The sequence below is a fragment of the Tripterygium wilfordii genome, chromosome 2 (assembly GCF_013401445.1).
Source record: "Tripterygium wilfordii isolate XIE 37 chromosome 2, ASM1340144v1, whole genome shotgun sequence".
Classification (NCBI taxonomy): domain Eukaryota; kingdom Viridiplantae; phylum Streptophyta; class Magnoliopsida; order Celastrales; family Celastraceae; genus Tripterygium; species Tripterygium wilfordii.
This window is the reverse complement of record NC_052233.1, coordinates 10,791,641-10,813,799: the sequence shown is the minus strand read 5'-3', so window position 1 is coordinate 10,813,799 and position 22,159 is coordinate 10,791,641. Positions and strand designations below refer to the sequence as shown.

The following is a 22,159-nucleotide window of genomic DNA, read 5'->3' as shown; positions in this document are numbered from 1 at the left end:
GGTCCGAATCGCATAAGAATATAAACTTCTTTCTAGGGTTGAAATTTGTCGTGCTCAATTTGTTTTTTTGGTTTGTGATAAAAGCATACGCGAGAGTAGAAAAAGAATGAGGAACTCGCCGGGAGAAGCCCCAAAAAACTGAAGAATAGAATAAAGTAATGATATACTTGTGTTGCCAGTAGTTTAAATTTCAATTTGTGATTTGAACAACCCAAGTCAGTTTCCAGACAATGCTACTGCCAACAAGGCTCCTCCAATCATGTCATGAAAGCAATATTGTCAACAAGGTTAAATGTTTTTTGAACTGCTTTGGTTTAAACATGATTCAGCTTATTTTGACAATAATTGAACTTCCATCTATAGACATAGACACAAACCACCTTGCAAAGCATAGGCTTCTAAGTATATTAACAACAGAAAAGTGAGAAAATGATAGGAATTCCAATCATCCCAGTAAATGATATGTCACTCTCTAGTTCAATCACCAGTTTTATGGATCCTTACATTTATATCAATCAAAAGATAAGATCGTTTACTGGGATGACTAGGATCCCATTTACTCGGATCCCTATATTTTTGTATTAACAAAAGATTCATAAATCAAGTGAGTTTGATGGTTTTTAGGAAACCCTTATTTGTATAGTCTAGATATAGATAATCAAACAAAAGAAATCGAGAAGAAGAACACTAATAAAGCTAATTTTGGAAAGAAAAAACACTAGGTGGGCAATTCCAACTTTTCTTAAGCTTATATGGGGTGTTCGAGTTGACTGAGAAAAATATAGCATAATCAAGCGAGTCCAGACTTTATTGGATATAGGCTAATGCGACAAGCACAAACATGAAACATGTCTAGTAATTGAGGCAACTACTAATATTTCATGATCATATGAATGAAGTGTGAGTTATTGGGATTGGGTACACGACGAATCCAAACGATATATAGTACGAAACAAAAATCAAATTCATTACGATATGAGTTATTGAGGTCTTTGATAACTTACTTCCAAAAAAATTAATAAATAAATCTGAAAATGTACAAGGATCCCAACTTGGTAAAAACCAAAGTCCTCAACCTAACAATTATCATTTATCCAGATACAATTACCAACACCAAACTCATGATCCAGCTGGAGCTAGACTAAGATGCAAGTCCAGGCCCAACGAATCATCAAAGTTCGGCCCACCACTATCCACTTTCGAGAATCCACTCAATGACGGCCCATCAACGACCCTCCCGAGCGATCTCTGCGATCCCATCGAACCCCCTGCACCGCCACCATACGTTCCTCCCCCTCCACCACCCCTCCCACTGGGCCCACTCTGAAACACACATCCATGCGACACGTGGAAAGGCGCACCCGCCGCGGCACGCGGCAAGTACATCCACGAAGACGGCCCTGCAGCCGCGGCTGAGACCACCACTGAACCACCAGGACCTGCCAAGAGGTGAGGAGGAGGCGCGAACGCGGAAATCATTGGATTCCTCGCGAAAGAAGCCGCTGCGGCGGCGTTTCGAGTGGCTTGCATTTGTGCACGCTTGAGCTGCTGACGCTCCTTTTTGTGGGCGTTTTGATGCCCACCAAGTGCTTGTGAATTTGCGAATTCACGACAGCAGTATTGGCACTCGTACTTCCGGTCCCCTGAAGAAGAAGAAGAAGGGAAAGCAGAGGATTCAGGGGAAGTAGAAATATTAGTTCTTTTGAGTGATGAAGCATATGGGGTTGTAGTTTCTTCATCTTCGGAGACGCTGAATCCGAAAAGTTTTAATCTTGTGGTGGTGGTGGTGGTGTTATTGTTTAGGTCTGCCATTGAAAACAGAGTAAAACAGAGAAGCAGAGAGGGGGTGGTTTAATTAGTGCGTTGAGGGTCAAGGGATTTATGCTGCATGTGGTGGCGTTATTTACTTATTTATACAGGATAAAAGTAGAAAATAAAAGTGTTAAAAAACTTCAAAAATGTACAGGATTAGAGAGAGAAATGGTTGCGGACATCTCAAGGAGAAGAAAAGGTGTACATATGTTGGGACACACGACCCAAGAACAACATCAACACCAACACTCTCTCGGGGTCCCAAATGGATTGCAAATTTCCAATCCTCTTGGCCCGTGGGGTCCCAAATGCCAAATGGATTGCATTCAAACAGTTCAAGAGTTGTATTGGAATAGCGATTGGTATACAGTATAACCGGTTGAATTGATCGAGCGGCACAATTGTAGACGATAGAGTTACTTTGATGGTTAAAACTTATGATTTCCTATTTATATAATACCTCGGTAAAATAGATCGGTTCAACTGATTTTGACCAGTACGATGCAATTTGGTGTTTTAGGTTGATTTGTACTGTGACGGATCCAATACACGATTTAACCGATGCGTACATATCGATATTTAAAATATTAGTTATAAGTTTAATTTTTTGAAACAATCTTTTTACATATTATCTACAAATAAGGTTTGCTGTCTATCTCCGCTCCTGTTGACAATGAGGGCATACACGGAAATTGCTTATATCTTTTTTTTTTATCTAGTGATGATTACATCTTCATGATCAATCAAAACTTCACATCATTTATTTGTTCTGATTTTTGTTGTTTTGTTGGTGACCTTTTCATTGGTACTACTCAACTTGAAGATTCCTCAATTCTGTCATAAAACTCTCGAGCTGAATATGTAAAACCCACAAGCCAACACTTCTGAATTCTTACAGACAGAGAGAGAGAGATTAGGTCAGAAAAATAAAATTTAGTGGTCGGATGATCTGGCCACAAGAGCTTTCACTGGCTCATGAAGAAATGTGACAGTGAATGCAACTAATCACAAGCTTAGCCACTACATATGTGACACCTCTAACCTAACCCCTTAATTATATAATTATTCTTAGTCTATTATAAACATGGTACCATTATTGTTTATTGGGATTGCATTAAAAAATGGTAACCAATAATAACGAAATCATATAAATTTGCTTTTTGGATATCTGACACGAGTTTAAATTCTGATGGTCAGACCTGCGTGCATGACAATTTCCTAGAGGAATAATGGGGTAAGTTGAGCCAAAGCACAACACGTGGCTACAAAAAATATTGCTGTTAGTGAGAATTGAACTTAGAACCTCCCGATTTTATATGGGTTGGACACAGAAAAATTCACGAATTACACAATCACCCAATGGTTGATTACATCAAATCAATGCTTCATTGGTCATATTTATATGATTAAATTAGGTGTTTAAAATTTAGTTTTGGTTAATTTAGTAGTGGAATGAGACAAACGTAAAGCCCTCATGTCTCTGTTTACTGGCTCAATCACAGGGACCGACACAGCAACCATGGCCCACCAACCCACGTTGAAAAGTCAAAACAGTTTCATAGTATCCAGGTCGATATCAAACACCGTCAGTCCCGCTTACAAGCTAATGATGGCCCACGTGTCACCATCGTGTGTGCCCTGCATATCCGGAACTAGATACTAATGTTTCACATGATAACGTTAGAGCTACTTTTTATGATGGCAGTTTTGGTGAATTAAGTCAACATGCGAGGCTTTGATAGTGAATTAATGAACTGAGTTAAAATTATACGGGTTAAGAGCTCCGACAGTAGAAGTCTCTACGTTTTAATCGCAGAGGTCTAATCCGTTTACTAGAGCGAGATTTACGTAATTTTTTAAATTTAATAAACAACCCGAACATCTGTGATGGTTCGATAATGGCTTTTATTGAAGGGACCCTCGTTCGGAATCCCGCGTCCTCAGGTGCTTACAACTATCCAGAATGGACCCCACCGAATACGTGTAGATGATGAATAATTGTTGGGGATGTCTGCGTGATTGACGTTGAAGTCTATATATGTATATAATTAGTATAATATGGTTTTCTTTATTTGTTATAAGATCTTCCCGAATCTTACTAACTACGAGAGATGGCTTTGTGATCTCCCCACTAGGCTTATAAACTAATTAATCATGCATTATTATTCAAAAAGCTCTTTTAAAAGTCTTAATCAAAACTCCAAAACATGACCCACCTGTCTCCTCTTTCTTATGTGTGTTCTTATTCAACGCCATCTCATCCACCTTAGTCGAAATCATATATATATATATATATATAGATAACAAAACATCTTATCGATCCCCACCATTTATAATCTTCAATAATCTTTGGCTTGAAAGCTAATTCTCTTTTTCAGACCGTTGGATTCGATACATAATCAATCATCATGACACTCGGCGGCAAATCATATATTACCAAATTTCAAGGATATCCTTATTTGAAAGTCAAACTAATTCATCATGCATACATGGTTTTTATTATTGTTATTATGTACACACACATATATATATCCATGTAAGAGACACATTCATGCATCATTTTAAGTTAAGAGACCCATTCATGCATCATTTTAAGTGGGATCCACATATTATATAATGAAGGACCCAACATGAGGTTATTATATATATATACATTGAGGGCTTGAAGTAATAATGGAGCACATAGATTTTGGACTTAAGAGATTAGGATTCCATATGTTAAGTTGGAAAAAAAGGTCATGACTAATTAGTACTAAACCAACCACCATATATCTGCTTTAATTATGTATAGGATCCAATGATTTTTGATGATATGTTGGGAAGGTTAGAAAAAAACCTAGTGTAGTTGGACCACTATGACACCAACTATTGGGGGTTTAATAATCGAAAATGATAAATATCTCAACAGTTAATATCCAGTTATCCCAACTGTTGAGTTGGATATACGTAATTTAAGTGAATTCGTGGGTTTCACATATCCCACATGCTGCACATGAAACCCTGTACGCACAACTCAGTAGCTGAGATAACTATAATACCATCTATGGGATGTATCACTCGCTTCGAGTGGACGGGGCCACAAGCCTCTGCAATACAAGCTTTGATGGAGCTGGATGAACTACCGAGCAACAAAGGGATTAAGTCTCTTGTTCCATATCGCCAAGAGGAAGATGTGAAGTGCAGTATATAATAGGCGCCCACTTCCAAACTAGTAGCAAACACTTTTCCTTAAAAAAATGCACTTGATCCCATTGGAACTAATTAAGCGTGCTGCTACAAGAGTAATGTTGAGACGAGTAATTTTCTCGGGAGACAAAGCTAAAATGTTACTAGTGCGGAGGGAGGTGATCCTAGAAGGGCCCTATCATTACTAGTCATTCAACAATTTGGTCTCACACCGAAAAAGAAAAAAATGTGCATGAAAGTGACAAGTTCAAATAAATGTGTCTAGTCATGCTCATCAAGGTAGTTCACAGACATGTATAGGTGGTCCGTGGTTGTTGGGACCAAGTGAAGCTCTTGCATCTGGTACTAATTGAGTTGTCTATCGTACATATAGGTTTCAGACCATATATATATATATATATATATATATATATCACTGAAGAGGTCAATGCTTCCCAGTTCAATAATTACTTAACTAGTCGATCGACATGCACGAACCAGGGCCACCAAAAAGCTGGTACATCTGGTGTTCTAGATTGTAGATCATCAGTAGTTTCTTGCTCAATGCATGGTAGGTAGGTAGCTAGCAACTTTACTTCTTTTGAACCCAAGCAAGCAAATTAGGGTTTTGATTTTCAATACTAAACATATGTTTACTAGAAGGGCACCTTTAGTTACGTACTTTCGTATTTATTTGGTAAATTTTCCAACACTAAGAATTTCACATTGGTCTGACATAATCCACTCAAATGACTTACAGATAAAGTTCAGAGCTATTCTCACATTGAAGACGCATTTTCATGGACTTAAGAATTAATGGCACAGACCTGTGATTTGGAGCAGATAATATCTTCAATGTGTTTGAGTTGATAATTTCAACATAAATACCCTTTACACGAGATAAATTCAACACATCATGAACATGTATGAAAATGTCCTGGTTAGGTTTAATTATTTCGAAGAATAATCTCACTAGTCACGAGATATTCTCCTATAATGAACGATAGATATATATATGATTAGTTTCTCATTGTAACTTTAGATATGCCCAAAAATTTTGTGTCATTGGCCCCACTTGAACTAACCTCATGAGAATTTATCTAGGATGGTGAAAGCATTGTCTAATCTTGTTTGATTTTCTTGACATTAATGAATACTTCTTTGTTGCAATGGCTTCCACCATCTAAGTATATTTTAATATTTCTGCCATAAAAAAAAGTATATTTTAATATACAAATAAAAACACTTTTAGAGTCCTTAATCATGCTTTCTTTAATTTGTTGTTGATTTAAGTGATGCCAATATTATCATCTAAGATCTCCCAAATCGCGATTATGGCCCACCAAATTGTGCTTATCAAGGAAGAAATTAACCACTAAAATGATTCAATTGAGACATGATATATGTTAATGTAACTCCATTAACTTTTATAATCACTCTATGTTTCCTTTTGCAAGAGCATCCTAAAAGGTTAAAAAGTTAATTTTTTTTAATAAGCCAATAACAACGCAACAGATGTGTTATTTGGACAATCGACTAAACCTAAACCCTAGTTGGGCTAGGCACGTGTAAACCTATCCAATATGTTAGTTGAATCGAGGCTCAGAACAAATCACTTGAAAATAATGACGTCCGCTTAGATCGATCTCCAGTGCTCAAGCGAGATTCTTTGTGCTCTAAATATGAAGAGAGAGTCAGTTAGATAATCGCAAAGTGGTCGTGAAAAAAAAAACCCGAAATATAACTTAAGTTTTGATCAATGAAGTGTTTGAAATCCTTGTTGTTGGATATGTTCAAAGCATATTATAACAATATTCCAAACAATGTGAATGTGACTTCATGTAACACTTACCTACTCCTCTTAAAATAAATAAAGGTGTGAGGTTTGGGTGGAGTTAGCTTTAAGTCATGTGAGACACATTAATTTAATTATATATATATGTCAATTATGCCCACTTAATTATTGATGCTAAGCATAGGTTACATTGATTTGAAATCTATATATGTGTAGATATAGAAGTCCCTTCAAATGAGCTTGGTCAATCAATGAGATGAAACCAAAAGTGGTTTTATTATTTGATAATAGAAGGGAACATAATAAAGTACTTTTAGACATACACAACCACACACATAACATCTAAACCAAAGACTTATAGTTGGAAGACATTTGCGCTTAACAAGACAAAATTTGTAAGGCAAAGAATTCTATTTGGTATCATTCCAATTAAGGCATATTCGCCACGTGGCATGCGGTTAGCCTATCCACATTGTCCATTTCACATGAAGATAAGACACAAATGCAAAAATATATACTTAAAATGTTTCCGCATAATAGAATTCATACATATACACACACGTATACTTATACTATATGTACATGGAGGATTTGGTCCTACAGAACGAGTAGAAGTATGTCCTAATCTTCATAACATACTGACATGCTTCTGTTAAGAAGGAACCTTAATAAAGAATTCTTCAACACTAGAGAACTGTGTTTGGCCTTAGGGAAAAAATCCAAGTAGATGAAAGTGGCTCAGTTGCAATTGTATCTTTTTTTTTTTAATTCCCAACAGGCCAAGAGACTCAAGACAACCCAGGTATCTTGATTATTATAAACCAAGGTTTGAATTTAGTCCATGAGTATGAATTAAGTCACTCCCAAAGTTCTATAATAGTTGCTTGAACTGAGCTGATTTTCCAAGAAGATAACCTAAGACTGGTGATTTCCTAGTCCATTAGTAAAACCCAGTATTCAAGTCACCCTTTAATGAGACTGGCATATTTATTAGTTGAAAATCTAGTCACAGTTCAGCTAAAAGTCTACAAGAAACGAGAATCTCTGCAAATATTGTAAAATTTTTTTTTTGAAAAAATCAAATGAAATGAATAACAGTTTATTACACTGCCACACCAGTATATGTTCAGCCAGTTCAGGTTTCCACAAGATCTAAGAAGATGATACACAATCAACGAAAAAATGGAAGAAACTATATGTACACGTACCTCCAAATTCTGTAATATCATACTGAACTGGATTCCCGCAACACATGCCGATTCTAAAGACCTTGAAAAGAACTCCCATCAAAGAGAGGTAAGATAAATAATACACATGGCAAGTTTTTGGGGGGTAATCAGTGGCTCTCAAGGAATTGGAATGATATGAAATATTTTCACAACTTCTATAAAGATACAAAAATTTATCTAAACACCTTGTCATGCAGGCTTTTTATCAGATCCTTTAAGGTTCAAGTTAAACCATTTCTTTTTTGCTGATTTTTCCTTCCCATCTGAGTCTCCATCTTCCCCGGGACTTTCAACATTTGAATCTTCACCAGGAATTTTACTACTGCTTCCGTTGCTTAAATTACTTCCACTTCCACCAATATTCCGCGACACACTGAATGAAGCATGGATACCTTCTCTCTCTTTCAGCAGTTCATCAACCTATAGCATAATGAAGTGATAAGGTGAGATAACCACTAAACATGAAACTATGACGCTAGACAAGGTTCAATCAGAACCTAATCGAACACATAGGCAATTACCATTATCACCGCTCTGAATAACGGGGTACCTTGGAGGAAACAAAACTAAATTTTTAAAAAAAATAAAGCTGCGCAATTGTGCAGGTGCAAGAACAATTAAATGGAAGGGGAATGATAATTACAACCCAACAAAAAGAGGATGAAGTGTCCTCTCACAAACAGGTCAGAAAATAAATTATAATATGTCATGATATTTTATGAATGGAATAATTCAAAATATAATATATTGCACACGCACAAGCGGAAGTGTGTGTATGAGTGCGCACATTCTTTGTCCAATCAGTATAGATCACAAACCAAGAATGAGAAATATGAATAACGCGAAATTCCACAAAGGAAAAATAAGCATAAAAAACATACAGATTGCTTTTCCTGGCTATATCTGTTGGTCACTTCTTGAAAGCGTGCCAAGGCCTACAGGTACCAGGAAGGAGTTAGGAGAGCAACGTATATTTCGATAACAGAACATGCCATGCAAAGAAAAATAGCAACATTACCTTTCTGTATTCTGTTTCAAACTGGCGCAACTCACTTCGCTTTCTTATAATTTGAGCCTCAATTTCCTGGAGCTTATGGGTGGATTCCTCATATGATTTTGCACAAAGGGCCTCTATTGTGTATGTAGCAGTCTTAAAAAAATTATCTCCTGATTAATAAGTTGCCAACATTAATATATCAAATGCATAAATAATTTCTATATAGAAAAACTAATTAAGATGAAAAAGGCAGACAAACAGTTCGAACCATAGACAGCAAATATATGAGTGCCAGCTTTTAGTCCTGCAACCTCACAAGGTTGAAGACCTTCCAGCCTTTTAAAGAAGCCAGTCTCGGGGTCTTTAACCATTGTCAACTGCATCACCATCAAAGCAGTAAAAACCACAAGAAAAAATATCTAAAGTAACCAAAAAGAGGAAAGAAGACAAAGCAAAACTGAGGAATGACAGAGTTTGCCCACCGCATTCAGAGTTGTATCCAATCTGTACACTTGAAAATGTAAAAAATACATCCCCGCAGATGTTACTTTTCCAGTCTTCTCACTTTCCTCCTATGCACAATGAAACCATATATTATTTTACTTCGCATGGGTCAATCGTATTGTGTTCATGAGCATCAAACAATGTAAATTTTGGAAAGTAAAAGACGTCTAATTCTTACAAGGGTCAAACAAGCTATTTTCAGTAGTGATTTTATTTCTTTCTACATACATATATCTTCAGCAATAACCCAACTTACCTTTCTAAATCAGATTTCAAAATTACCAATGTATTATTGGAAAAATTTGAGAGAACATGCAGTAACGTCTATGGAAACTAACAGGGCAAAGACAAAAGAAGAAAATATTCTAGAAGAAAACGTTTTCAAAAAGTCAAGTCAATATGAGTATCTTTATCCCTGCAAAATCATAACAAAGTGACAGAAAATAGACTCCCATAAGACACCAACTTAAATATATGGAACTTTGATTCCAGAACCATGGGATGACTTGACATTTGAAATATTGGCCAACACTGCCAACCTACCAAACATAATTCTTATATTAAGCTCCAAAATCTTCAAATCTTGTTTTGAATAATATGCAACTGAATCAAATGCTTTACTGCAAGCATGTACAGCTTGCCCCAGTTTTGGTTAGAATGAAAGGCGAAAGAGAGCAAAGCATTCCAGCTAAATTCTCTTATGGATTCTTGTAACTGACGCAAATGCTTAGGAAGTTTGGATAGGTTTGGTAATGCACTGATGATGCAATAATAAAAAACCCCCAATACCCATTTTGTTTTGTATGATACGTATTGGCAAAGGAAGATTCCGAGTCAACATACATATGTGTTGAATAGAATAAACAGAAACCAAAAACTTAATGATACAAATATGTTTGCCAATGCGATCCAAGAAAACCTATGATACACTTACTGCAAGTCTGATGGGCTTCTAAAATTCAAACAAACACACAATGAAATGTGCATACATTGGGCTGTCCCCTTAAACAACCATTAAATTAATACAGTTTACTGTCATCTTGGTGATGATGCCTTTGAAATATAACATGCAAATCCCCAATCCCCCATAACAAAACATTAATATGCACCTAGTTACATTCTTCGAGCTATTTAAATTTTTTTCACAATGTTGCCAAGCTGAGGCTTAGACTCAGCTCTGCTCAAGCTCCCTGAGGCTTTAAAGATGCATGCTTGAGCCTAGCTCATGAGAAAATACCCAAGCTCTAGCTCAGCTTGTTTAGATTGACCTCGAGCAAGAACTGAAGCTTGTAAGACAGCTAGAATTGAAGTTTGTCTCTTCAAAGCTAAAAATCAAGTCAAAGCTGGAAACGAACCTCTCAATGGGACACTTGAGTGGTACACCCTATTAATAACCCCACAATGATCCCATGTATCCTTTTTTTGCACATAATAAGCAAAAGGTACCAGTTAATCTATCACATGGTCTTTTTGCAAACCAAACTTACCCTTGACATTACTAACATCGAGCAAGTCAAACCAAAAAAAAAAAATTGTTAAAATGGAAATTCAGCTTTAGGCGGAATGAAGAAGGATGTCATAGCATATCCAACAAAAAAAATTGTAACCAGGAATAAAGCCAACTCAGTCCACCCCCCAATAGAAACTTACCGACAATAATAGCTTTGAAGTTTGAGGTTTGCACAGTTGGACCTTCACATTAACAGTTGCACATTATTGGTCATGCATTCAAGCGACAAGTCATTACTATTAACTGTCACAATAGGCCTGTTCAATTGATAATCATTTGCATTACCACATCACATGTCATGTTTTTCTAGTGATATTTCATGTCCTTAGTCATTTGATACCACAATGAGCCCCAGTAATCAATGGATGAGAACCGTCAAAGTAAATACTGTTTCAGCTTCCATACAACAATCTAGGGAAAAAAAGACAAAAAGGGGAAATTAAAAAGGAAAGCATCATAGGGTACCTGTAAGGCCAATCCATAACCACCATTAGCTTCATGCTCAAAATAAAGTAGCTGAAGATTGCCACAGAAACGCTTTATAGTTAGTTGGAGAAAGCAGTATCAAGAAAGGAAATCAATTGAAAGAGAGGATACAACAGCTGGTGGAACTGCCAATACATTTTTAACAAAATTTCTGGAACATGTACCTTAAATTTGCTTTGAGAAGTTGAAGTTACTCTCACAACAATCCCTGACTCAGCTTGTTGCTCATTTATTGTTACACCAAAGAAGTGGGCACACTGCTTTTCTACCTGCAGGAGAATATAATATGTAAAAAGAAAAGTATGTGAAAGTCTCCGCTGTGTTATGCAAAAACAAAGTATGCACCTTTCCGCTGACTGATGTTCCAATAGGAAGGGGTCTGACGGTGACAGTTCCATTCAGAGCCTCTTCAAGAACATTAGCAGAAATCGTAGTCTTGATAGGAACGCCCAGCTTGCTAGAAACGTATAAGGTGAGCCATGAATGAAAAAAAGAAGCTTCATCAAAACAAGGATCTAAATATCACCTGAATAAGGCTGCAAAAACTGTATTAACAGTTCCCAGATTGGACAAGTCAATTTCCATATCCATTCCAGCATTCTCAAGTGCCTGATTGAAGGCAGAATATGATGTAAAAAGGCTCAGTACACAACAATCATAGCAATAATGATAATAAGCACCTCATAAATAAATAAATAAATGGCACGAAGAAAACTAAATCAGAACAATAAATATAATTGTTCATTTGTGTTATGAACATAATACCTTTACAAAAAAAGACATGTGTGCGTGAGTGTTGCGTGAAAGGGATAGAGATAGAGAGAGAGTAGAGAGGTAATTCACAAAGCTAATGTAGTAATGTCACAAAGGCAGAGTGAAAAACACCTCAAACCCTTCATTGTCATATTGCCTTCTCTTCTCAGGGTCGGATAAAATACTATACGAAAATGCAACCTCCTTGAAAAGTTCCGAAGCTTCAGGGTTGCTAGCATTTTTGTCAGGATGATACCTGCCAAATGCCAATGAATAGGAGTTAAAACATGTTATATCCAGGATAGGAGCTAAAAAATATTTCCATAATGCTGCCATGCAGCCCTACTTTGTGGGCTTCTGGGGTTGGGTGTGGGAAATAATTAATGATGGCAACTGGCCAGCTATGTATACAGTATAAATGAAATCACCCTCAGAGTGGTACTATCAACACCATTTCTTTTGAATGGTAAAAAAATTTATTGAAAAAGGCACCAAGGGGGTGAACCCTTACAGGAGAAAGAAGGTGGCATGTACAAAGGGCGGGGACTTAGTCTATATGTAATAACTCTTATTCTTAATCTTCAAACATGGTCCAACAATGACAACAAAATGAACCCAAGAGCTTGTTGGTGATCATATTTGATTGATTATTAAATGAACTAGCACACCTTAAGAAATAGCAGCTAAGTGCGACGGAAAATCCTCTCCACAAAGAAACTGAATTAGCGAATGGAATGGAAAGGACTCAAGTTGCTCATGATTCATTTACCATTGTCTTCTCCAACTTAAAGTATGTTAAACCCCATCTGCCATACATTTGGAAAGCATATTTTGCCTCTTGAATTGGGCACCTACCTAATGGCACCAGTAACTTCATTGCACACTATAACAAGCTAGTTATTGAACCCTAGAGGTCTAGACATAAATCAGAAAAATAATCTTAAGAGCACATAAAGAATCAGCTCCTTAAACAACATAAACGATAAAACGAACGTTTCTTGAAAAATTGAAAGAACTTCAAAAAAATAATAATTGAACTTACTTGAAAGCAAGCTTTCTATAAGCCGTTTTAATCTCCTGATCTGTAGAATCCCTCGATACACTCAATACCTCATAGGGGTCCCGACGAATTGCTGGGGCGGATGGTCCTTCCAACTTCATCGAAGCCATCTCACCGTTTACCTATCTGCGTGATAATTTATGTGCAGGGTAGACAACAAATATTCTCTCAATACATGTAATCCCTCCTCCTCTGAATCTATGAAACTAAAATTATTCTCTCAAAGACCCCAATCATAGCAATCATACGATATATCTGCAAATCGACAACCAAAAAAATTCAAAAACAGAAAACCACAAGTAGATATCGATAAATCCACTAAACTACACGTAATGCAAAGCATCGTTGGATCTCTCTAATCTGCTTTATCGGGGAGAGCATAATGCGATAAAAATTGTAGCAACACTCGAAAGAAGTCAAAGTTCAGATAATTAGAATAGACGAATAACACAGGACAAAAGGAACGCTAGGGTTTTGAAATTTACAGAGAACGCGTAAGCTGGTCGAGATTTGTACGTATCTATGATGCAGCGAGGGAGGAAGAGGAGGCGACTCCTGACTCCTGAGGCTTTCGCTCGATTTACTTGTCTGCGTCTTCTTCGTTTTTCTTTCCCTCTTCGTAATTTCGACTCATTGATTTTCGTTTCAAATTCCCCTTTTTATTATTATTTTTTAATCTTTTAACACGTCAGAAAAAAGAAACCAGCAATACGTCACTGTATATATATATATATATATATATATATATCAGTCTCTTCAAAGCCTTCCGATAATAATATTTTTGAGAACTAAAAAATGGCCGCGCACAATCTCGCTGTGATTCTCAAGAACCCCCAAAACGACACAGAATTTCTCCTCACGGAGCAAACCCCTCCCGCCAAATTTGGAGAGGAAGAGTACGACTCATACGTGGATTCCGATCTCTGGGACTTGCCGTCGACGCAACTGAACTCTTTGGAAGCAGAATCTGAGTCCGGGATCGTCTTCGAAGCCGTGGAGTTGTGCCCACCGAAGATCAATTTGAAGAAGTTTGACTTTGAATTGGCTCTGAATCGGGTATTTATGAGTTTTAAATGCGTGTTGGCAAAGTGTATTGGTTTGTTTTGGTATTTCGAACTAACTGGTAGGGGATATGAGCATCAATGGTTTTGTTAGGTCTTGGGGCATGCAGGGCTCGGAGCTGGTGATGCGGGAGAGTGGAGGTTTTGGAAATATGTGGAGGAACCTGAGTTTGGACCTGGATTGCCACTTAATACAATATTTATAATGGGCAAATTGGTTTCTGCGGATCAAAATTTACCAGGTATATGTTATATAAATTGAATAGTGTTGTTATTACGTGTGGAATATGGATATTAGTCTATTGGGTTTAAGTAGAGGGATTTTGTGCCAGATTTTTCTGCTAACTTTGTAAATATTTTCATCTGTCTGTCACTGAACTTAAAAAACCTAGTTACCTTATTGGTGATGCTGTCATCATTCCTAGTTTTACTACTGAGATTTGGCATTTTTAAGTGCATTAAAGCGATAATTTAATAAATGTGGATCGGTGAACTTTGATGAGATGCTATGTTGTAGCGGTATCAGCAGAATATAGCCGATCTATTATAAAGAAAATTAGTATCATGTCATGTGCAATCTAAGACATTTTTTGACATTCCATAGTGCTAATTCACTGATAAAAAGTTCCCACTCTTTCAATATAAAATTCATGATCAGATCTAGCGTACTTGAATCTTAATGTTCTTGTTAGAGGGATGCAACTAACAGTGGACATGCACAATTATATATGCAGAACAATGTAAGTGGATGTCAATCTGGAGTTGTCAAACTTTGCTTCTGGATGTGAAACCAAATAACAGTCGCATTGGACTTCTGGTTGTTGTTGGTCTTATAAGTGATTCGATGCAATCCACAACATGGAAAGTCCCATCCACGTTGCAGTACCAGGTATTTTTTTTTTTGCTGCACATATCTGAGGCATAGAAAATATAATGCACTAAGCTGTGTTAAAAATATGCTTTTGAGCAAGAATTCCTATGTTATGATGGCGTTATTGTTTTTGACTCTTTCAAGTTGCCTGGTCAATATTGTCAACCTACTTTCATATTTTTTAAAGTGGGTTTCTTTACCTCAGTGACAGAGTATTAGACTGCCGATTAAACTGTCACAACCTTGGTAGGACAGTTTGATTTTTTTTAATCAGTGCTTCTCTTGTTTACAACCACTTCGCTATAAATCTCCCCTTCTTTGGCCCTTTAATATATGTGTTTGGTTCAGAACAATGAAAGAGTAGTTATTCTTTATTCCTTAACTTATTTTTCTTGGGGCTTCTTTTTGAAGGAAGAATTTCAAAAAATGAAATGTATTTGTTTGTCATATTATTTAACAGATCGACAATACAATCCCGAAAAGAGCCTTTTAATATTCAAATGATATGGAGTGCCTTTAGTATTTACATAAGATTGCCCAAAGGGGGAAAATAAAACTGATGGGTGTTTGAGAAGAAATGAATAACTTGAAACTGTTTGAACTTTTTCGATCAGAAGTAAAGGTTTCTCAAATTGTTTGATAATGTCTTATGGAGTTTATAGAAATCCTATATTGTATCGTGTCAAATGCTATGTCTTTGCTGTATTAGAAGAACTGATGTTTCTTTTTGTTCACTTGCATCATACTAATTTTTGTATCTTGCTGAACGATCATTTCTTCACATTTTTAGGAGTACCCTCCTGGTGTTGTACTTGTACCTTTGCACAGTAGGACAGCAAAGCCCTTTCATACGACAAACTTAATTATATTTGCACGTGAGAATGTTTCAGATGAATGTGAAGGCAGTGGTTTTGTTACTTGTGGGGATGCATTGATAGTCGATCCAGGATGCCATCCACAATCCTCTGGAGAGGTTTGCAATACCTTTCTGTCATATTGACTATAGCTTTAATGGGGCTTTAAAAGTAAATTTTGCCCCCCAAGCCTTCTTTTGTTGGACATTGAAACAAAGGTCACCTTTTTAAAGACCTTGCAGGGGAATGATTCGTTGAATTCTATGACTGTATTTTCGTCACCTGTATAGCAGTTTTGTTTAACAGAACAAATTTGTTCTCGTTTTCTGTTGTGAAAACAAAAAATCTATGATTATTATCAACTGTTGAGATCATTATTTGGATTTTTGAACTTTATACTAGATAGTTCCTTGACCTTAACAGTGTTCCATGTTGGAAAAGGACTGTAAATGCAGGAAGCAACCTGTATAGAATATGCAATATATCCGATGCCGTGACATGGAGAGAGTATGCAAACTTTGTATTATTTCTGTCTGCCATCCTTTTAGAATTTCGATCAGATGCAATACAAATATATCTCGTAGCTAGTAAAAATGATCAAATAATTTTCCACTTTTGTGCCTTCTGTCGAGTTGTTTGACATAATTTTGACCTTACATTATGAAAGGCATAAATTGTTCATGGCTCTTCTAAGTACTTTAGTGTCAAGTGATGGCAAAGATAAAAAGGTAAACAATTCATGTGCATAAGGCTCCCGCAGTGGGCAGGGTCAGGGACATGTAGGATGTAAGCTGACCTCATCGCCACAAAATATGTGAAGAGACTATTTTCGGGAATTGAACTTTTGACCTCTAGGTTGCATCCTGACAATTTTACCACTGTGTTACATGTTCACCTGTAAGTGATGGCATAGCCAAATAATCAAATAAACAAGAACTTGGTAAAATAAGATGAAACTCAGGGGGTAACTTTTACCAGTCAACCCATGGGCCATGACAAATTGGTTTCTACATGCAATATGGATGTGTATCCACTTGTAAAAGTATGTTCCTTTATATCCTTTTCTTTGTGTTCGTGATGTCTGTTGGATGCAGAGAGTGGTTTAATTATTATGTTGTTGTGGTTTTGGCTTTTGTATGGGCACTCATGATTCGTACTTGATTGTTTTGCTGTTTGCTTGGTCAGCTCAAAAAAATTATTTCCGCATTGCCGAGAAAGTTAGTTGTCTTTGTGACCCATCACCACGGTGACCATGTTGATGGTAAGCTACTATATATAGCAACTAAGAGATGTGAGTTTTTCTGCATGAATCATTTACCTTTGTTCAACTAGTATAGTACATAGGTGCTTGTCTGTTGCACTGATAGATTGTGCATTCTGAAACCTATTCAGCCTAGCTTGTTTAACCTTTGAAGATGCTGATGAAGATGATCTCGCACTCTCTGTCTCGCTCCCCCGCCCCCTCCCCCCCTCTCTCTGGCACACGCTATAGTTGTGATCTACTCCAATTTTTAGTTGCAAATTCTGACGTTATCTTCTATCCTTACTATTCTGACAACAGATAAAATATGCAGTTCAGTCTATTATGTCCTGTTTCATGGTGTTACAGGTCTTTCTATCATACAAAAATGCAATCCTGATGCAACGCTTCTAGCACATGAAAATACAATGCGGCGCATTGGAAAAGGTTATGATTGTTATCATTAGAGTTCACTTACTGAGTTTGATATATTTCTATAGTCGCTTGTTTTAATTTATTTATCGACAATGTTGATTTTCCTCAATTTCAATACTAAATGATGCGGGCAACTTGTTTGATAATTAAAAATTTAATCTTGCAAACTTTGCAAACCAGGACCCTTCCAAAACAATCTTCTGTGGGCTTTTACTTTGATTTCTTTTTTATCAATATAAATACATTTAAATGCTTTTGTCTTGTGAATTATGCAAACCATGATCCTTTCGAAACGATCTTCTACTTCCTTTTACTTTCATGTTCCATCAATATAAATACAGGCATGATCGTGCTCACATATAAACAACTGTCTATCAACATGCCCACAAGCACCCGCATATTACTGCAGTCCATCCCTCTGAATATTGCTTTGAACCATATGTTATTGGGAAGTCAATTAACACGCTAACATTTTATTATTTCTCTGATGAAGTTTTGAAGTTTTAAAGATTTTATATGACAGATGACTGGTCTCTAGGTTATACCTCAGTATCTGGATCAGAACAAATTTGCATCGGTGGTCAAACACTGCGGGTCATTTTTGCTCCGGTATTTCTCTTTCTTGTCTTGTGTGTTTTTTAGGCTATTACTATGGCAAGGGAAGTTGAGATTTTGTTTGCGAGTTTATTCTCCTTCATTGGTAAGCCTAGTCTGACTTGAAGCCTCTTATCCTGTCACCTTCAAGTTAGTTATTTCGAGTGAATTTGTCTGTTCTCATTCTTTGACAATTGTCTTAATTTTTTTTCTTGTAGATGTCATATGCTACTCTGTTCAAAATGTGATTTTTTTACAAATTCACTTTCTTTAATTGCAATCTATATGCTTGAAAATCTGATTGACAGTTATGTAGATATCTCTAATATGTCTAATATGTTTTGAATTAATATGTACTTTGTATACAAGAAGTCTCAAAATTATATATACACACGTTTGAATTATCTTTAGGTAGATAGTTCCCTTCCGCTGTTTTGTACAGCTATTTTTTGTGCTCAAAACTACTTTTACTGTTTTAGCTGAGAAATAACTATTAAATATTTTTAGCTCGGAACAAATATTTCTTTATTCAGGGACATACAGATGGCCATGTGGGGCTGCTTCATGTCAAGACTCATTCACTGATTGTTGGAGATCATTGTGTGGGGTAAGTAGTTATGGTGTTGTTTGAGAAGTTGTATCTAATACAAAGTTTGATAATCTTTTTTGATGTTGGAGTCCACATGGTAGCTTATGCATTCGTGGTTCATGTTGTCCATCTGCTTGTTACCCTTCAATGTTTTTTTGTGCAAATTTTCTGCAATTATTTAACTTCTTACTGATATGTACTGTGGGATGTTGATGTGGTGGAGCGCAAAAGAACTTGCTACCTCAAATGGGATTTCCATTTCAAATTTGCAATTTGATCTCATTTTGTATTGTTTTGGTATATGACTATCAACTTTGTTTAGGGAGGGAAACCTTAAGGTGTGGGCTGTGGTTTGTGTTGTTCACATGTGTTGTGTTGTCATTGTCAAGCTTTACCAGGATGATCTTGGTCTTCTTTTTGAGCTGATGATGTGGTCTCAAGTGTATTCGAGTTAGATACGATAAGGTCAGTTTGCAGCACATGGATGAACCGATGAACACCTGTGTACTTATTGGTTAATAATAGTTTGAAAGTGGGTTGGGCAGCTTATTGTGGCATTTTTTCAAATATCTATAAAAGAGGTAAGCAATTCTCGTGCACAAGGCATGGGCCGGGTCGGGACAGGCAAAATGTACACAAACCTTACCCCCACATAATATGTGGAGAGGCTTTTTTTTTTTTTTTCCTTTTCAAATGTCTATGATCTCTAAAATAATATCTTTATCTTCTCTCGTTGAAGAGGTGCATAAGGGAATGTATTGATTGTTGACGAATATTGTTTCCAAATCCAATGCCCTCCTTTTCCTTTCCTTTTGTTTGTACAAATCTTTTTCTCTACATCCCCCACACCCCCCCCGCCCCCCTTTTTCTCAGCTTTCCATTTCTTCTTTCTGAAACTGATGTGTTAATATGCCCGTGGGTTTGTTTCAGTCAAGGAAGTGCAGTCTTGGACAGTACTTCTGGTGGAAACATGAGTGTAAGTAAATGTTGGGCCATATGGCTGTGTACGACATCCTTGTCCTGTCAATTGGTACAGAATAAGGGACTATGTTGTTGGGAATTTCTCTTATTTATGCAGGACTACTTCCAATCAACTTACAGATTTATGGAGCTTTCCCCACACGTGTTGATTCCTATGCATGGAAGGGTCAACATGTGGCCGAAGCACATGCTTTGCGGATATCTTAAGTATGAAATCTGATTTACGCTAATGTTCTTATAACACTTGAGCATATCTATAGATTCACTTGTAGGAAGACTACATCAGAAAATTCTCCTATTAGCGGAATTTATAAGATTTTCATGTGGTTCTCTCCGTCATTTATGTGGGCCTTAGATCTTATAATTCTCGACGGTCATCTTCTTTGAGATGCGATTTTCATGGCTACTCTGAGCAAAACATTGACAGCTTTAGGCCAATATTGTGGAGAATCTAAATTTATGTCAAAGTAGGTGGATCATATATGCAATTTTTGTGACATTCATTGAGGGCATAAATGGTACTAACAATCATTTTCTCAGAAAATCTTCCGGTAGTGAAAAAAACATATTCTTAGGAGTTAACGTGTGAACTGATAATTTCTTCGTGTTCTCAGGAACCGCAGGAGTAGAGAGGCATCCATTTTGAAAGCCATAGAAAATGGAGCACAAACATTGTTTGAGATAGTTGCTGATGTGTATTCCAATGTAGATAGGAGTTTCTGGATCCCTGCTGCATCGAATGTGAGACTTCACATGGATCACTTGGCTCAGCAAGATAAATTACCAAAGGTAATCTTATTTATGGCTTGACGCAGGTGCATGCATGAAAATGTGGGGCTGGGTCAAAATAAAAGGTAAAACAAAGGAATAAACGACTGTAGGGATGAAAATTCTCATTTATAGTTATCAGATAATAACAATGGTAGTCTTGCATGATACCGCACTAGACTAGTCTGACATTGTGAGAGCGGATGCCAAGTCTCTTATTTTGTTTGTCACTTATCTGTCTTCAACATCTATCTCCCCTCTCTATCCAATAATTCTTTATTGGTGAAAATCTTTGTGATTGAACATTGAAGTAAAATATTACATAAGTTGCATTTGATACAAAAGGCTTCACCACCGTTTATTAGTCATCAAGCGTCCATGATGTGTCAAAATCCAATTTTTTATCTGAAAGCTTGCAGGGCTTCTCTTTGGAAACTTTCAGTCGCAGTTTGGTTTCTTTTGCTGAAAATGTTGGTAAATTTGAGCCCAAGTGAAAGAGAACTGCTCAGCCTCCCTGGTCATCAGCTGCCTAGGCCTTAAAATTGGTTCATACCTAAAAGTTGTACATAATTATTGTAACCCCCTAGAACCCTCGACATTGAACTGTAATCCCAAAAATTTATTTTCGTAGGGCGAGGATAAAAGTTTGCATGTAATAATGATTGCCAATTTCTGGTGGAGATGATTGACCTTGCTATTTTGCCTGGTGTAGGAATTTTCTATTTTGAGGTTCCAACGAAGTTCTGGACTGTATTTCCTGTCCAGATGGTTGTGTTCATATATTTGGAGTCGGTTGTCATCGAGGAACCAGAAATCGGGTACAGCTAAATTATTCATTGCGGGGGCAGTGGCTGGCTGCTTTGCTGTAACCTGTAGGGTACTCCGTTAAAACTTAAAACTCAGGCTTAAGTCTAGATAGGACAGGTAAGGTTTCGCATTTGGGACCTGAGGATAAAGTGAGTTTCAATATGTGTCGCTTAACCACTCTGTCTCAATGTACAGGGGAGCTTATGAGTTATGATGTTGCACCTGAAGAGTTGCAATGGCAGTAAAATGTGTTTTGGGCTCTCTAATAGTAGGGCCCACGGTGTTGTTAGCTCGAATCAACCCTCAAGTAAATTCAATACCTACAACTGTAACAATGGAATTTGACCTGTTCTGGTCCTTAACGATTGTAACAATGGAATTTGACCTGTTCTAGTTACCTTAACGATTGTAACAATGGTGCAGGGCAATGGGTATTGGTCACCCAACCTTTTTCCTAACGTCTCTGTCGGCTATCCATGATGTTCATATTCCCTTTGAGCTACTATTTCCTGTGTTTTAAGTGAGCAGGTGAACCAGAAGACTCATGCTTTCACTTGCATAGATAACACTTTTGACCCTCCTGGTCCTGGCACTTCCCATGTGAAGTGCCCTTTCTTTACCCTGCTCTGTACAAAACATGTTTGAGGC

The 22,159-nt window shown here is 37.0% G+C and overlaps 3 protein-coding genes across 8 annotated transcripts; 1 reads left to right on the top strand and 2 right to left on the bottom strand.

Moving 5' to 3' along the window:
* Positions 1 to 941: 941 nt before the first annotated feature.
* LOC120015659 (zinc finger protein GIS3) lies at positions 942 to 1,901 on the bottom strand. The gene has a single exon (XM_038868186.1). The coding sequence runs from the start codon at positions 1,810 to 1,812 to the stop codon at positions 1,120 to 1,122; it is 693 nt and encodes a 230-aa protein (XP_038724114.1). The 5' UTR covers positions 1,813 to 1,901; the 3' UTR covers positions 942 to 1,119.
* Positions 1,902 to 7,815: 5,914 nt separating this feature from the next.
* On the bottom strand, positions 7,816 to 13,951 carry LOC120012505 (chaperone protein dnaJ 15-like). Of its 2 annotated transcripts, XM_038863938.1 has the most exons (13): positions 13,797 to 13,951; positions 13,294 to 13,566; positions 12,384 to 12,507; positions 12,025 to 12,107; positions 11,844 to 11,955; positions 11,663 to 11,767; positions 11,478 to 11,528; positions 11,153 to 11,194; positions 9,481 to 9,570; positions 9,267 to 9,375; positions 9,020 to 9,168; positions 8,883 to 8,936; positions 7,816 to 8,421 (listed from the first exon to the last, which is right to left on the bottom strand). In XM_038863938.1, exons 2-13 carry the CDS (start codon positions 13,419 to 13,421, stop codon positions 8,191 to 8,193), a joined length of 1,278 nt encoding a protein of 425 aa, XP_038719866.1. In that variant the 5' UTR covers positions 13,422 to 13,566; positions 13,797 to 13,951; the 3' UTR covers positions 7,816 to 8,190. The 2 variants fall into 2 exon arrangements, with proteins under 2 accessions (XP_038719866.1, XP_038719873.1); XM_038863945.1 differs by lacking the exon at positions 11,153 to 11,194 and having other exon boundaries at positions 13,797 to 13,950.
* Positions 13,952 to 13,977: 26 nt separating this feature from the next.
* LOC120012485 lies at positions 13,978 to 21,838 on the top strand. Of its 5 annotated transcripts, XM_038863910.1 has the most exons (13): positions 14,047 to 14,367; positions 14,467 to 14,614; positions 15,107 to 15,261; positions 16,034 to 16,216; positions 17,283 to 17,358; positions 17,707 to 17,784; positions 18,296 to 18,381; positions 18,900 to 18,973; positions 19,886 to 19,931; positions 20,034 to 20,143; positions 20,551 to 20,725; positions 21,417 to 21,628; positions 21,707 to 21,838. In XM_038863910.1, exons 1-12 carry the CDS (start codon positions 14,107 to 14,109, stop codon positions 21,591 to 21,593), a joined length of 1,569 nt encoding a protein of 522 aa, XP_038719838.1. In that variant the 5' UTR covers positions 14,047 to 14,106; the 3' UTR covers positions 21,594 to 21,628; positions 21,707 to 21,838. The 5 variants fall into 5 exon arrangements, with proteins under 5 accessions (XP_038719858.1, XP_038719838.1, XP_038719835.1 ...); XM_038863907.1 differs by having other exon boundaries at positions 21,417 to 21,832; XM_038863926.1 differs by lacking the exons at positions 21,417 to 21,628; positions 21,707 to 21,838 and adding an exon at positions 21,117 to 21,409 and having other exon boundaries at positions 14,054 to 14,367.
* Positions 21,839 to 22,159: the final 321 nt, after the last annotated feature.

Excerpts from the sequence above, each read along its gene's own strand:
- LOC120015659 (XM_038868186.1), bottom strand. The coding sequence starts at position 1,812 with ATGGCAGACCTAAACAATAACACCACCACCACCACCACAAGATTAAAA.
- LOC120012485 (XM_038863910.1), top strand. The coding sequence starts at position 14,107 with ATGGCCGCGCACAATCTCGCTGTGATTCTCAAGAACCCCCAAAACGAC. Across the intron at positions 14,615-15,106 it reads TGCGGATCAAAATTTACCAG|AACAATGTAAGTGGATGTCA; the intron begins GTATATGTTATA and ends TTATATATGCAG. Across the intron at positions 18,974-19,885 it reads GTTGGAGATCATTGTGTGGG|TCAAGGAAGTGCAGTCTTGG; the intron begins GTAAGTAGTTAT and ends GGTTTGTTTCAG.
- LOC120012505 (XM_038863938.1), bottom strand. The coding sequence starts at position 13,421 with ATGGCTTCGATGAAGTTGGAAGGACCATCCGCCCCAGCAATTCGTCGG. Across the intron at positions 12,108-12,383 it reads ATGACAATGAAGGGTTTGAG|GCACTTGAGAATGCTGGAAT; the intron begins GTGTTTTTCACT and ends GCCTTCAATCAG. Across the intron at positions 9,376-9,480 it reads TGGATACAACTCTGAATGCG|TTGACAATGGTTAAAGACCC; the intron begins GTGGGCAAACTC and ends ATGGTGATGCAG.